Here is a 13,003-nt window from a genome sequence, read left to right on the forward strand (position 1 = left end):
CCCAGCGACTCCGCCGCTGTCATCAGCCTGGGACCACGTTTAATAATTCATTCAGAAATTTGAACTTAGAGACACGCTTCGTGCTTGATTGAATTATTCTATTAAAATGACCTAATCTGCTGCCAGCATGTAAATATATTACTGTGGAGAGCTGCCCGCAAACAGATTAATAAAATTAGATCAACATCAACACACAAAAAAGGTCTTAAGGCACACTTGAGCTACGTGAATAACGTCATTTCATTTTCATAAAGTGCTCGGGCCAAAACATGTAAATTAAGTCACTTCTGGCGCAGCAATGGAAAAATGAATATCTCATATGAATGTAGTCAGTGTTTGTTAATGAATTCAGCCGTATTTACCAGCTCGTAATGTGGAGTCTCAGATTAGACAGGTGTTATTCATCCTGTAAACACGAGTTCCCAAAGCCTTTTTAAATCCACCGTGGCAGACTCATTAGACATAATTTATGGTGCTGAACTGACATTCAGATGTAGATCCATTTTAAGCATAACTCTGGTGATATTCTATATTTTCCTCCGCGTCAACAACCTCATGAAAAGACCAAAACCAGCGAAGACCGTAGGACCAAATGAAGGGTGCGTTGCAAAATTGCGATTCGATTTTCGATACAAAACCATGTATCGATGGCTGACAGGACCCACCAGAAGACGGTGGAGCCTGAAGGTCCTCTGCATCCTCAAACACACTTCCAAATCCAGGAAGAGTCAGCTGGACATCTGGAGGTCCGAGGTCAGGGGGCCACATCCTGGCCCCAAGTCGCTGACTTCCACCTGGAGACCCTTTAAATAAAACCATCTCTTCTTGATTGTGCCCTGTAGGAAGGATTGGTCAAAGTGGCGTTGGGTTGTTTCTGTGAGACATCTCCACAGCAGCTATGGTTAGCAGCAGTTAGCAGTTACTCTGGCGACATGCGGTTTGGTATCTGAATTCAACAGGTGGTCAGTTCTTACACATTCCACCTTCAAGTACACATATTGAAATGACAGGACTGATTTACAACACGCTAAACGTAAAACTGAAGGATAAACCATAACCTTTGTAAGTGAACTTTATTTATCTTACTTTACATCACAGACTTACAAAGTTGATGTAATCAAATTAAATTGTAGTCATATATTCACAGTCATATACGTTTGTAGGTGATAGGGTTTCGTGTTTAAAACAAATGTAAAATAATGCTCAAACTACATTTGTCATCAGGTAAATGGACAAGCAAGATTGAAAGGGCGTCATGTCTTTCCTCTTTTCAGTCAGCTTGAACTGATGTTTGTCCTCGCAGCTCAGTTCATCTGCAAAATGTTAAATGTGCCACATGTTATGTCCACAGTTTCCCACGACATCGTGAAGCGACTTAATGTGTTCTCTGTGTGTGTGCTAAGATGTGTATTCTTAAGGCGCTGATGATGATAGTGGGCTGCTTTTAATTTTTCTTTTTCTTCTTTATTTTGTCAAAACCTTGGATTAATGGCCATGATGTAGTGTGTTTTTATGTTAGTGATTAAACCAAATGAGGTGACTGACATTTACTGACTCATTAGCGAGACCTAATAAAATCCCTGGAATGAGTATTAGGTAGAAACACTGTTTCCATATCTGGATTAGTTTAAAAAGGAAACAATGAAACAATTTATTCTTGTATTTTAGTATAAGGACAGGATCTCATTCCAGGATTTACAAAACATCCTTTTCAGAAACAAATCCACACAGGAATTAAATCTTTTAATAACTCTGAAATATATGAAGCATTAATCCTATTTAACAAACACAAGTTTTGATCATGCAAAAATGTTCCACGTCGTCTCCAGTGAGTGTCTAAATGTTAGTCCTAAATCAAACTTTGAGAAAAGATTTCCATTTAAACTCTGATTTACATGTCAGAAACGAATAACGTTTTTTTTGAACATGACACAGTTTCTGTAATGTTGTAAAACTCTGGTTTATGGCCTGCAGTCTGTTGTGTGTGCTGACTCTGATATTTGCTTCTTGTCTGGCTCGAGTTCAACAGAAACGCTTTTACCAGAACCTACCACAGCCTGCTGTGTGTGTGTGTGTGTGTGTGTGTGTGTGTGGTTTTGTTCCAATTTGCTGTTTGGGAAAAGGCCATTACCTGAACTTTATGATTCAATAACCTGAAATGTGTGAATTTATATATATTACCTCTTTACTGGCTATTTCTGTTGGATCAGACTTCAACATCACTCATGTGTAAAATGTGATTTTATTGTGTGTTAGTTACTGGCCAACACACTTGATTTGTACGAGAAGGTAAAGGTTTTGATGTTTTAATTCCTTTTGGGGACCAGAAGTGAGATAAAATAACGACGTGTCTCTGAGTACATACGGCCTGTGAATGCAAATTACTTCAAATGAAATTTACAACACCTCGCATTTTGTACTGTTACATTTCTACAGGCTACACTGTCCTCTAGCACCGACCTAACTTACCTTTAAGCTTCAACTCCTACGCTTATCCAACAACAAATCCTCGGTGGTTTGGCCCAGTCTTATTTATTAATATCTTAAAAAGGTGAGTGTGTCACTTGATGTTTGACTGTTTTGATGTTCCTCGTCAGTTTGAGGGCTGCACCAAGGCGTTCTCACGTCTCGAGAACCTGAAGATCCACCTGAGGAGCCACACGGGAGAGAAACCCTACATCTGCCAGCATCCCGGCTGCCTCAAGGCCTTCAGCAACTCCAGCGACCGGGCCAAACACCAGCGAACACACCTGGACACGGTCAGTGTACAGCCACCCACGCTGCACCTCGCTTCAACACTGTGCTTTACTTTGCTGTGGATTTATTTACAGTGCAATATGAACCTGTAAATGTACTTATTGATCAGTTATATTATTGCCAAAAAACCCTCCTAGCTTCCTTTTAGCCCTTCTTAGACCCACACTTTGTGACATAATGTTGCAGGTAACTTTTTCTGTTGGCCTTTTGTCTGAATAAGTCCTTGGGTGCACTGTAATAAATGTATGACCCAGCTGACATATTGACTCCACAAGGGAAATAAAATGAAGTCGATACACTGTGAAACAGCGTGACTGAGCCAATTTCAAGAGTTTTCTCTCTGGATTTCCCTATTTGTTGTAATTTCAAGCTACAGCAACTGAAAACCGTTACATTACAAACATGATGTCAAGCCCTTAAGACAAACTCCACATTAAAGTATTATTGCTCTGCACTATGCACATCATCATCACATAGCTTTTTGCTGGCATAGGGTGTAATTACAGGTGTCTCTCCCAACAGTATATACTGTGTTTAAAAACTGCTTTTTCCGCTCAATTTTAGCCTGCATGTGTCGGTTTGGATTTCATGGTTTGGTTCAGCCGAATCGCGTGACCCCTCCCTAACCGTGACGAAAGCTGTCGTGCCTTGTATAAATAAATAACTATAAATAATATAGTTTGTGCCTCTCACATGTGGGCTCTGGTAGCATTAGCAAGTGCACACATGAGAAACACTGGTGCAGAGGCAATGTTGTACCTGAGTGAGATTTATTCCTCCTCTGTGCCAGCAAACAGAACACGCTGATAATTGTGTTATTCAGTAGTTCGTAAAGATATTTAGGGCTGGCGAATGTTAGTCTTTACAGATCAGGCAGCTGAATTCACCATCTAATAACCTTAAGTGACGAAACTGATGGGAAAATTGGTCAGGGGATTCATAAATCAATGCTTCAGGGCTTCAATGGTAAAAGAAGTTATGAAATCCACTACTGATGCAGCCTGAGAGAAAACAGAAAACACTCCATGAAATCCAAACTCTTACAATTGCCTTTGCTCTCGCTCTCTTGTGCACCAGTTGCCAAAATCTCATGCCAGGACTGCGGCTCTTTCCATAAAGGTTCGTTCATGTCCGGTGGTACATTTATTCAAGCACTGTGTTGAAGTACAGTTTTTTTACGTACTTGTATTTACGTGATTAATTGTCTTACGTGGTGCTTTATACATCTACTTCACTACATTCAGAGGAAAAGCTTTTTACTCCACTGGCAGCTGTATTAATGAGTTACTTTGAAGATTTAGATTTGCAACCAAAACATCTCAGCTTATACGTTTGTGCTGGTTCATGATTATACTTATGGTATTACTAAGTACAATATTAATAATACGTACGATAATAATCTAATAATAACACTTATTATAATCCTTATTGCTTAGATGTTAATGTACTTATAAGGTGTAGAATAACAATAGTAATAATAATGATGATAAAAATGCTGCCTTGTGAGTACTTGTGATACTTAAAATAGACTTTGCTGGTAACACTGATACAACTCTACAAAGCACAAAGTCTGTCTGTGCATTTTGTTCCTCATCGCTTACACTCAAAGATCCTTGAGTACAAACGAGTACGAGGCTACACGAGCCGCCGCCAGAACCTCCGACCAAACTGCCACAGCTGAGTTGCTTTGTGGGTAACAAAGATGATAAGTTTGGTTCTGCTGCTTTCTTTTTTTTGTTAAATACACAGATTTTTTCATGATATATTATATTTGCGAGGTAATAAGGGGAACGTGTGGTACACTAAGCATACACAAAATGGCTTCCAAGCGTCACTGCTCCCCTCTTTCCTCCTCTTTCTGGACATTCTTTAGAATTGTGAAACTACATACCTGCTACGGATTTTTTCTGTAAACCACCGTTATTTTTACTCCTGCTGACAGGCGATGAGGTCTTAGCAATAATCCAGCAAATCAGATCTCTTATTACATGTGAGACGGATCTGTACGTCGCACTCTGCTGTTATTACAACAAGAGGAGAAAGTTATTTTCTCCTTTTTGTGGTTTCACGCTGGCTAATAGCGGCTTGGCAGTTGCGTCACCAATGCAAGAATCAGACACATCTGGCGCCATCACTGAGGCCCAGTGGAGAGCCGTCGAAATGTAAATAATTGCAGAATACAGTACAGCGGCCAGCCAAGAGGAGGCTGGTGTCAATACAAGTTATTTAATTTGGACTAAGTATGTATTGTGTTACTAATATTATAAACAATAATGCATCGTGAAAGATTTGCTTCCAGAATGAGGTTAGTCTCATGCAGGAGTGTCCCTAAAATCTGTAGCTCAAATAAGCTGAAATCTTTGCTTTTTTTAATCAACAGTCACCTCACACCAGTTTCTGCCTGATTTGTTATCTTGAATCAGCGGTGGAGGAAGTATTCGGATCCTTTACTTCAGGGAAGCACACTGTAAAACGCAAGTGAAAGTTCTGCATTGAAAATGTCATTTAAGTAGAATTATGTCAGTACAAGCTGGAAAATGTTGGCCTAATTAAGGTATTAGAAGTAAAAGCACTCCGTTAACTTTTATCGTGAGGTCGTCATTACTCATGCATTAATGTAAAAGCAGGATTTTATTGTTGTAGTTGGTTGAGGTTTAGCTAATTTTTGCATCAATCTTCTGATCATTATTCCCATTGATCAATGGATTATTTGATTTGTGTAAATTCAGAAATTGGTGAGGAATGTTGTCACAATTACCTGATTGCATATTTTGTCTATTAGTATAAACTTCAAAATCATTAGAGACGAATTAAAATAGTTAAAATGTAAAGCAAAAAATCCTCTCATTTGAGAAGTCTTCCTGTTTCAGATGTCTTCAGCTGTGTTCTGTTGGGTATATTGATTAACGAATGCTGGCAACAGCAACTTTGAATTGCAACACCACAGAAGAAAACCTGTCAGTTTAATGTTTGCACACTAACATGCATTTTCATTAAATGCCATTAGAACTTTTGCAGCTGACATACCCGCGATGCATGCAGTCACTTTGAGGTTTGTGTAAGCGATCAGGGGGACAGTAGAGTTCAACACTTCATCTAGACGCTTTGCTTTTAGCGTCGGGGGGCGCTGAGCTCGCCTCCTGGGGAATATTGATCAGAAACAGTTTCATAAGAGCAAGATGTTGCCCAATTCTTGCTAACATGTAACGTCAGGCGCTGCAGAGGAGTACTGGATCCGATGCCAGATCTGTGTGAGAGTACTCGCACGTGTGAGATTTGAAGTGTTTTATTTTCCACACTTTTGAGGTGAAAAGTAACATAAGACCAGATCTGAGTACTGTGATGACTACTGTGCTAATGCCAGCATGTTCTGATCATACATGATAAATCGTTTTCTAATAAATAGCTGATTGTTAACTCACAAGATGTGCCAAACGTTTTCAGCTCTTGCATTAGGAACTGCTGTTCCCTAAGTTCACCTTTTCCAACAGAAATGCAATATATGTATGTGTATATATATATATACATACATATGTATTTCACTTCATACATGATTTGTACTGGTTGAATTCTAAACTTTTTATTAAATCAAACAGTGGATTAATGTGCTCTTGACGAAAAGCTAAACATTATCTTTGAATCCTCTGCTTTGCTGTTACTACACTGGTGATTATTTTTTACTTGCGGTGTTCAGATTCTGGTTAAAAAAAACAAAAAAACACTTACAGGAATCAACTAAATACTGTACACGTGTTTTCACTCCACCTGGTTAAACACTCAGTAATGACACTGGGAAAAAACCTGGAATGAATTAGATTAATGGAAACGGGCTCACTGACTCATGTAAACTTACAACTTTGATAAAATTGTGAAATACGATCAACAGCACCTCAGTGGATGCAAGAGAAGAAACTTGGTGCTATAAGTAAGAACTTCATAATTTTTTTCCCCTGAGAATGGTTTTGTTAAACCACATTTCAAAGTACTATACGGACAAAAGTATTCGCATGGGGCTCGGCCCCTGACTTCCAGTGAAGGGAAATCTTAATGCTTCAGCACACCAAAACATTTTGGACAATGCTATGCTTCCAAATTTGTGGCACCTTTGGGATGAACTGGAACGGAGATTGCGAGCCAGGCCTTTTGGTCCAACATCAGTGTGTGACCTCACAAATGCTCTGCTGCATGAATGGGCACAAATTCCCACAGAAACACTCCAACATGTTGTGGAAAGCCTTCACAGAAGAGTGGAAGCTGTTAGAGCTGCAAAGCTGTCTGTATATTCAGAATTATGATATTGTTGAAGTCCATGTTGACGTAATGATCAGGTGTCCCAATAATTTTGTCCATATAGTGTATCTTCCTTCATGTTTATTAGAATGTATTTTATTTTGAAATGACAGCCTTATTTCACCAGATGAAGAAACAAATATTTTCACTTTATCGCGTGTCTTTGTATGTGTAGATCATGTGATTTCTTTCTTTCTCAGACTTCTGCTCTGAAAGGTTTACTCCATTTAGAAATTACCTGCTGGCAGAAATGTTCTGTCATGATGATATTCAGTTCACATTATGAATAAACTGACTTATGGCAGGAGGAATCTGCACACTGAGCTCTTACCTCCTTTCTCTCTCTCTCTTCATCTCCTTAAGCCTGCAGACGGAAGGTAAATATGCTGCATTTTCAGTTGAGGAGCACATTACGTCAAATGTTGACATAATTTACATCTCCTTCCTATCAGTGTTGCTGCTGTTGTCACGCTACATAGCCACATTTAGAGCACTGATTCTAAATGTTTGTGTGTATGATACACAGGACTACTGTACACAGTATCACACCTGTGAAACATCTGGATGCAGAGCAGCTAAACATGTGCTTGGTCACAAAAACTGTAACAGCGTATTTTGGTTAGCATACATAACAGCGTTAGTGCAAGCAGGGATGCGAAAGAGAAGCTGTCACGTTCCAGACATGTTATGTGTCAGATGAAAACACACACACACACACACACCAGAGTACGCTGCAGTATCTCCTCCTGTATGCCCTCATGGTTTTCTCTCCTTGTTTTTCCCCTTCCTCACGCGTCCCACCTCTTCTCGTCGCGGCTCGTTCGCAGAAGCCGTACGCCTGTCAGCTCCCAGGATGCACCAAACGCTACACCGACCCCAGCTCGCTACGGAAACACGTCAAGGCTCACTCAGCCAAAGGCCTCCAGGAGCGAGAGGTCAAGGTAACAACTGTCACTTGTTATGGTTTTTGTTTTGTTCTGGACATTCGGCTGAGTGTGTCTCTGCCCACCAGCATGAGTTTCTTTCATTAAGCCTTCTTGTGTATTTAAAATGAGATTAGGTTGGATTATATTAGATTGGATGTGGTGGAACAGCAGAAAGTGAAAGAAGTGACTGTAGGTAAAAAAATAGTATAACAAAACGGGTTTATGTAAATTAATTTCTATTTCTATTTCTATTCTATTTTTTTAAAGCAATCATTTTTACTTCTACTTTTTTAAAGGTTTTATTTATGGATTTTAACTGTTTTATTGTTATTTGACCATTATGTCAGTTTGCAGTAAAATCTCACAGAAATTTGATGTTAGGTGGAGATATGTTCTATTTCGTCTCACTTTGGATCTGTAAATGCATTTTTTTAAATCTAGCATGGGCTTATCTGACACTAACCTTGATTACAGTGCAGTTTTAAAATTGGAGCAAAAGCTGTTTTGGAAGGTTTTCTGCCGTGACAACAAGAACAATGACTTAAAAATCCAGGAACACACTGTGAGAAAAACGAAATACAGACAGAGATCCAGATTGTCTCAGAGGAACAGACAAAAAAGTGCAGGACAGAAATTATTTAAAGTATTTACTTTTGTAGTCTGATTCCTGTCTGCTTGCTTTTTGAAGAACATTTCCCACAGAAAAGTGTGTGTGTGAGGTCAGTGGTTCTAGGCAGCACCCTGCATGAAGAACCCTTGTTTCTGAAGGAACGTGATGGAGAGCAGCAGCAGCAGGAGGAGGAGGAGGAGGAGGAGGAGGAGGAGGAGGAAGAAGAGAGTCAGCATGTTTATAATTCAGTAGGATGAAGTACAACAAGTATTACACACACTCCTTGGAAGTCAGAATAGGGAGCCTATTGTTCAGTGTTATCTGGGCCTTGTTTGTTTTCTATGGACCGTGAGTGACACTGGGGCTTTGTGTGTATTCCCATGCCTTGTTCGGTTTAAACAGAACCACGTGTGCTTGTAAGTTGTGACATGGCTAAAACGCCCTGCGCTACAGTAAACCCTGAGAGGCTAAATAGGACTTTGAAATACTAAGCATGCACTTCAGTAACTTCTCACAGTTGTACGTTTATTTGAGCTGATGTGTCACAGCTATTTAAGTTTGTATCTTCATAAACACTGGTTTGGGCGACCGTTTTTCAACGATTATTCATACTTATTTTGCGGTCTGGTTGTGCTTCACAAGCTTCTTCTGAGTCCTGGAGCTGTCACTAAATTGTTTTGGAAAGTCTTCAGGGATGCTCTGCTAATGCTGGATAATAAACTAAATTGTCTTGTCTTAACTTTGTTAGAACATTTTGGAATACGATTTCCTGACAAGATTTATGGATTTTGTATCTCGAGAGGATGGATCGTGAGATGAAACGAGAACAAGGCATCTGGCTTGAGCGTCATTTCTTTGAAAACTGAACAGTCGAAAACTGCCTGCAGAAAACTCCTTTCAAAGTTTAGCTCCACGTGATTTGTGTCGCCAAACAGCAAAACACAAAAGGATGCAACTAAGCTGGTGCTTTAAAATGATTACTCTCATCTCTACATGCAGGCAGGCAACCACACATGCTCACCAACATAATACCATATGCACCACAACATGCTTTTATCTTGAACTGTCTATGTGAATATCTATATTTCTTCCGTTTGACAGGTTCAAGTGCACACAGTGCTGGAGCCTGATGTTTTGAGTGATTGTCTGGCGAGGCAGCATCTCCACAGCTCTGCCTCTTCCCACCACGGAAACAGCTCACCTTTACCAAGCTTAGACGACTTCACAGGTATGCACAGGTGAAACAGTAGCAAAAGCAGTGGAGGTCTGTGTTCAGCTTGCAACACCTCTCTGAAAATGAGTAAAAACAAAGAAAAGGGTAATTGCCCAAACACCTGGACTGTTAAGCTGTCTCTTTCATTTTCTCCAGTGGCCTCATTTGCTCCTTTCCCTCTCCCTCCTCTCCCATTCCTTCGATGATAGCTCATCATGCCAGTGTTTACCTTGTCCAATTACCGGGCACTGACTGCGGGCACGTTGGCCCTCTATCCGCCCGTCCTTCAGCTTCTCCAAACCGGCTTTCCAGCCAAGCTCTTTTTCTTTCCCTTTCAATGGCTGAACCAGGATCAAGAAGCTGTCAGGTACACTGAGGCTCAGTTGGCAAAAGAGAGGCGAGAGTGTCCAGGAGAGCTGTCCATGTCTATTACTTCAGACTACTTGCAGTTTTACTCAGAAGACTTTGAGGGGAAAACCTCAAACGGCACACTACCAGCAATGTTTATTCAGAGTGAAACAAGCATGTCAGTGTTTCATTTTGAATATGTCCCAGGAGGACTTTCTCCTTATCAGAAACGGAAAATGTTAAAGCCTGAATTCAACTTTCTGACTGTTAAGCATACCTGAGTGTGTCTGTGTGTGTGTGTGTGTGTACATTACTGTAGGTATGCTGGATTTGTGGTGATGTGATATCATCATCAGATACCCTTATAAACTCAAAGTCAAAGCCAAGTGTTGAAAGCCCTGCTGATTGCAGTGGGTATATATGTTACAGCTTTAAATGAACAGCATCAAACCAAACCAGATTTAATGCTGCGTTCCTCAGAAGTTGGAAGTGGCAGCCGGGACTGACGTCACACCCGAGTTGAGTGCATTACAGTAGTAAGTCTAACTGGGCTGCTCATGCCAGGCTAACCATTGTTAATTTATAGCAATGCATAACGCAGTGTTTTCTGCATACAAACAACAACATGTCGACGTCTTACACAATCAGCTTGGGCAGCACTGTGTGTATGTCTGACAGATAAGACAGAAGTGCATTATTGTCGATACACACAGCAGCCATCTTGGATTTTGAGGGTGGGGCTGGTGAGGAAATTCTGACCTCCCAGTGTAAATGTAATGTACAATGAGTATCAAGCGCTCACCACCTGGATACTTGAAAAGCATCACCAAAAAGTTTGTAGTTTTACTGTCCATGGGCAGGCTCAATTTGAATCAAATCATTTTTATCAAAACCAAAGGAAAAATATGGTTGAATGCAGCTTGCTTTTGTGCTAGCGCAGTTACCTGCTTATTTAGCTTTGTCAAAAAAAGCTTCTATATTTGCTTTAGTGCTGAAACTTTTACTTCATGAATGGATTAGCTGATCATAAGCAGATTGAAATTTTGTAGTACTTTATTTATTAACGAGCTCCAGCTGTTTTTCATATCATTGTAAATTACTTTGAGGGTTTGGACTGTTTCCAATTTGAAGACGTCACATCGGCATTGATGGACATTAACTATCTTCTGACATTTTTTAGACTAATCAATGAACTATCAATAATCAGTAAACTAAATGATAGCTAAATCAAGAATGAATAATCATTAGTTGTAGCTTTACGCTCGTAGTGAACAACATAAACAGCTAACTGTGCTAGCAACAGTCTAGCTTTGAATTTTACCACATTGTGGTGAAAATGTGAATGTTTGGAACAAACTGACCATAATCACACAGCACAGAGGTGGAATATGCTGCAGTCGCTGTTTGGGAAGTTTTTCTTGGACGTTGTGATACCTTTCTTTGAGAATTTGCTGTTGGACTTGTGATCGTTGTAAATCTAAGTTAACTGTAATTGCGCAAACGTCTCCAACGCCTTTCAAGCCTACACGTGGTGCTGGATACTTCAGTGAAGTAATCCTTTATAAATCTATGTCTCTCTTTCAGGTGTGTACTCAAACAGCAGCACCGTCAACAACAGGGGAAACTCTGAGTTTCTCCATCCATCAGCAGAAACCTGCTCCAGGTATCAAGACTTGGAGGGAAACTTTGATGCCAACAGCCCAGCGTCTTCACTAACAAGCCCAGAGAGCATGCAAGAGGGGTGAGTGTAAGAGCAATGCAAGTAGATAAATTAATTAAAATATATTGCATCCCAATAGTCAATTACCTGTTTATTTATTTAGGGAAAATTACTGTAAGAACGCGGGCTTCTTAAGCGAAGCTGCGGTTCCACGTTCACTTCTTGAAACCGTTTTTTTACAGCTGGCTATTAGACGCCGAGTGCCTCGTCCATGGACAGCTCAACAGTAGTAAAGGAGAGAGAGAATGTCTTGTTTATGTTTCCCATTTAGATTTCTCAGTCAAAAGGTTTTGCACTTGTTTTATTGCTTCACAGAGTGCATTAAGAAGAAGTTATTTTTCATACAGCTGCTACACAATAAATTAAATGAAAAATGAGATTGCTTTTACTTCTTGGAAAACAGTATTTTACGTAATGATGTACCAAGAGGCAAACTTAAATGGTCAGTTCATCCAAATCACAAGAAAAACATATTTTCCCACTTACCCCTAGTGGTGTCTGGCAAGGTTTTGAGTTATCTGCTAACTTCTGCTGCCAACCCAGTACAATAGAACTGAATGGGATTTAGTTTAGCATTTGGCAGTTTTCATTCAGAGCTATTTTCTACTGAAGATAAAAATAGTGAAAGCTGAACACAGTTTTCTACTCCTCTTGGCACATGATATCAGTTTCAAAAAGACGTTCATTTTCAGCTGTTCACCCCAAAATCTTCACGAATCACCTGTGTGTTATTTTAAACCGCTGAGCACTTCTGAGCAGTGCTGTGTCACACTCGTGTTTCATCTTTGAACACACTGCAGTGACTCTATTTCACGGTCACATTGCTTTGCCTCTCTTGTCTGGAAAGCACATGCCGGGATAACAGGCATACAGACGTGAGCTTATGTGTTCTTGAATAAACCAGAGACATTATCACCAGAGGTGGAGTTATGGCTTTGTGGTTGCACTGATTGAGTGCTTGGAGGCCACAGAACTTATGTGTACTGTAAACTGAGACTAATTTTGTCTAGCCCAGTATAAAAGTAGAAATAAGACTACAAAGATACAGCTGACAGCCTCCAGGGCAGCAGTTTTTGGACAATGTAGCCTTAAATCATTGGTCATTGAAGAATTGCCCATAAACTTACTTTTGCTGGCAA

General features: G+C 40.1%; 1 protein-coding gene across 2 annotated transcripts in view; it reads left to right on the top strand.

The window, feature by feature from the left end:
- Positions 1-13,003, top strand: part of LOC124069766 (zinc finger protein GLIS1) — a 36,972-nt gene that overhangs the window by 16,219 nt on the left and 7,750 nt on the right. For both annotated transcript variants that reach the window (XM_046409185.1, XM_046409184.1), the window contains exons 3-6: positions 2,598-2,759; positions 7,875-7,988; positions 9,685-9,811; positions 11,729-11,885. In XM_046409185.1, coding sequence (XP_046265141.1) covers positions 2,598-2,759; positions 7,875-7,988; positions 9,685-9,811; positions 11,729-11,885 — 560 coding nt within the window. The remainder of the gene's footprint in view (positions 1-2,597; positions 2,760-7,874; positions 7,989-9,684; positions 9,812-11,728; positions 11,886-13,003) is intronic.

The sequence above is a fragment of the Scatophagus argus genome, chromosome 13 (genome assembly GCF_020382885.2).
Source record: "Scatophagus argus isolate fScaArg1 chromosome 13, fScaArg1.pri, whole genome shotgun sequence".
In the NCBI taxonomy this organism is placed as follows: domain Eukaryota; kingdom Metazoa; phylum Chordata; class Actinopteri; family Scatophagidae; genus Scatophagus; species Scatophagus argus.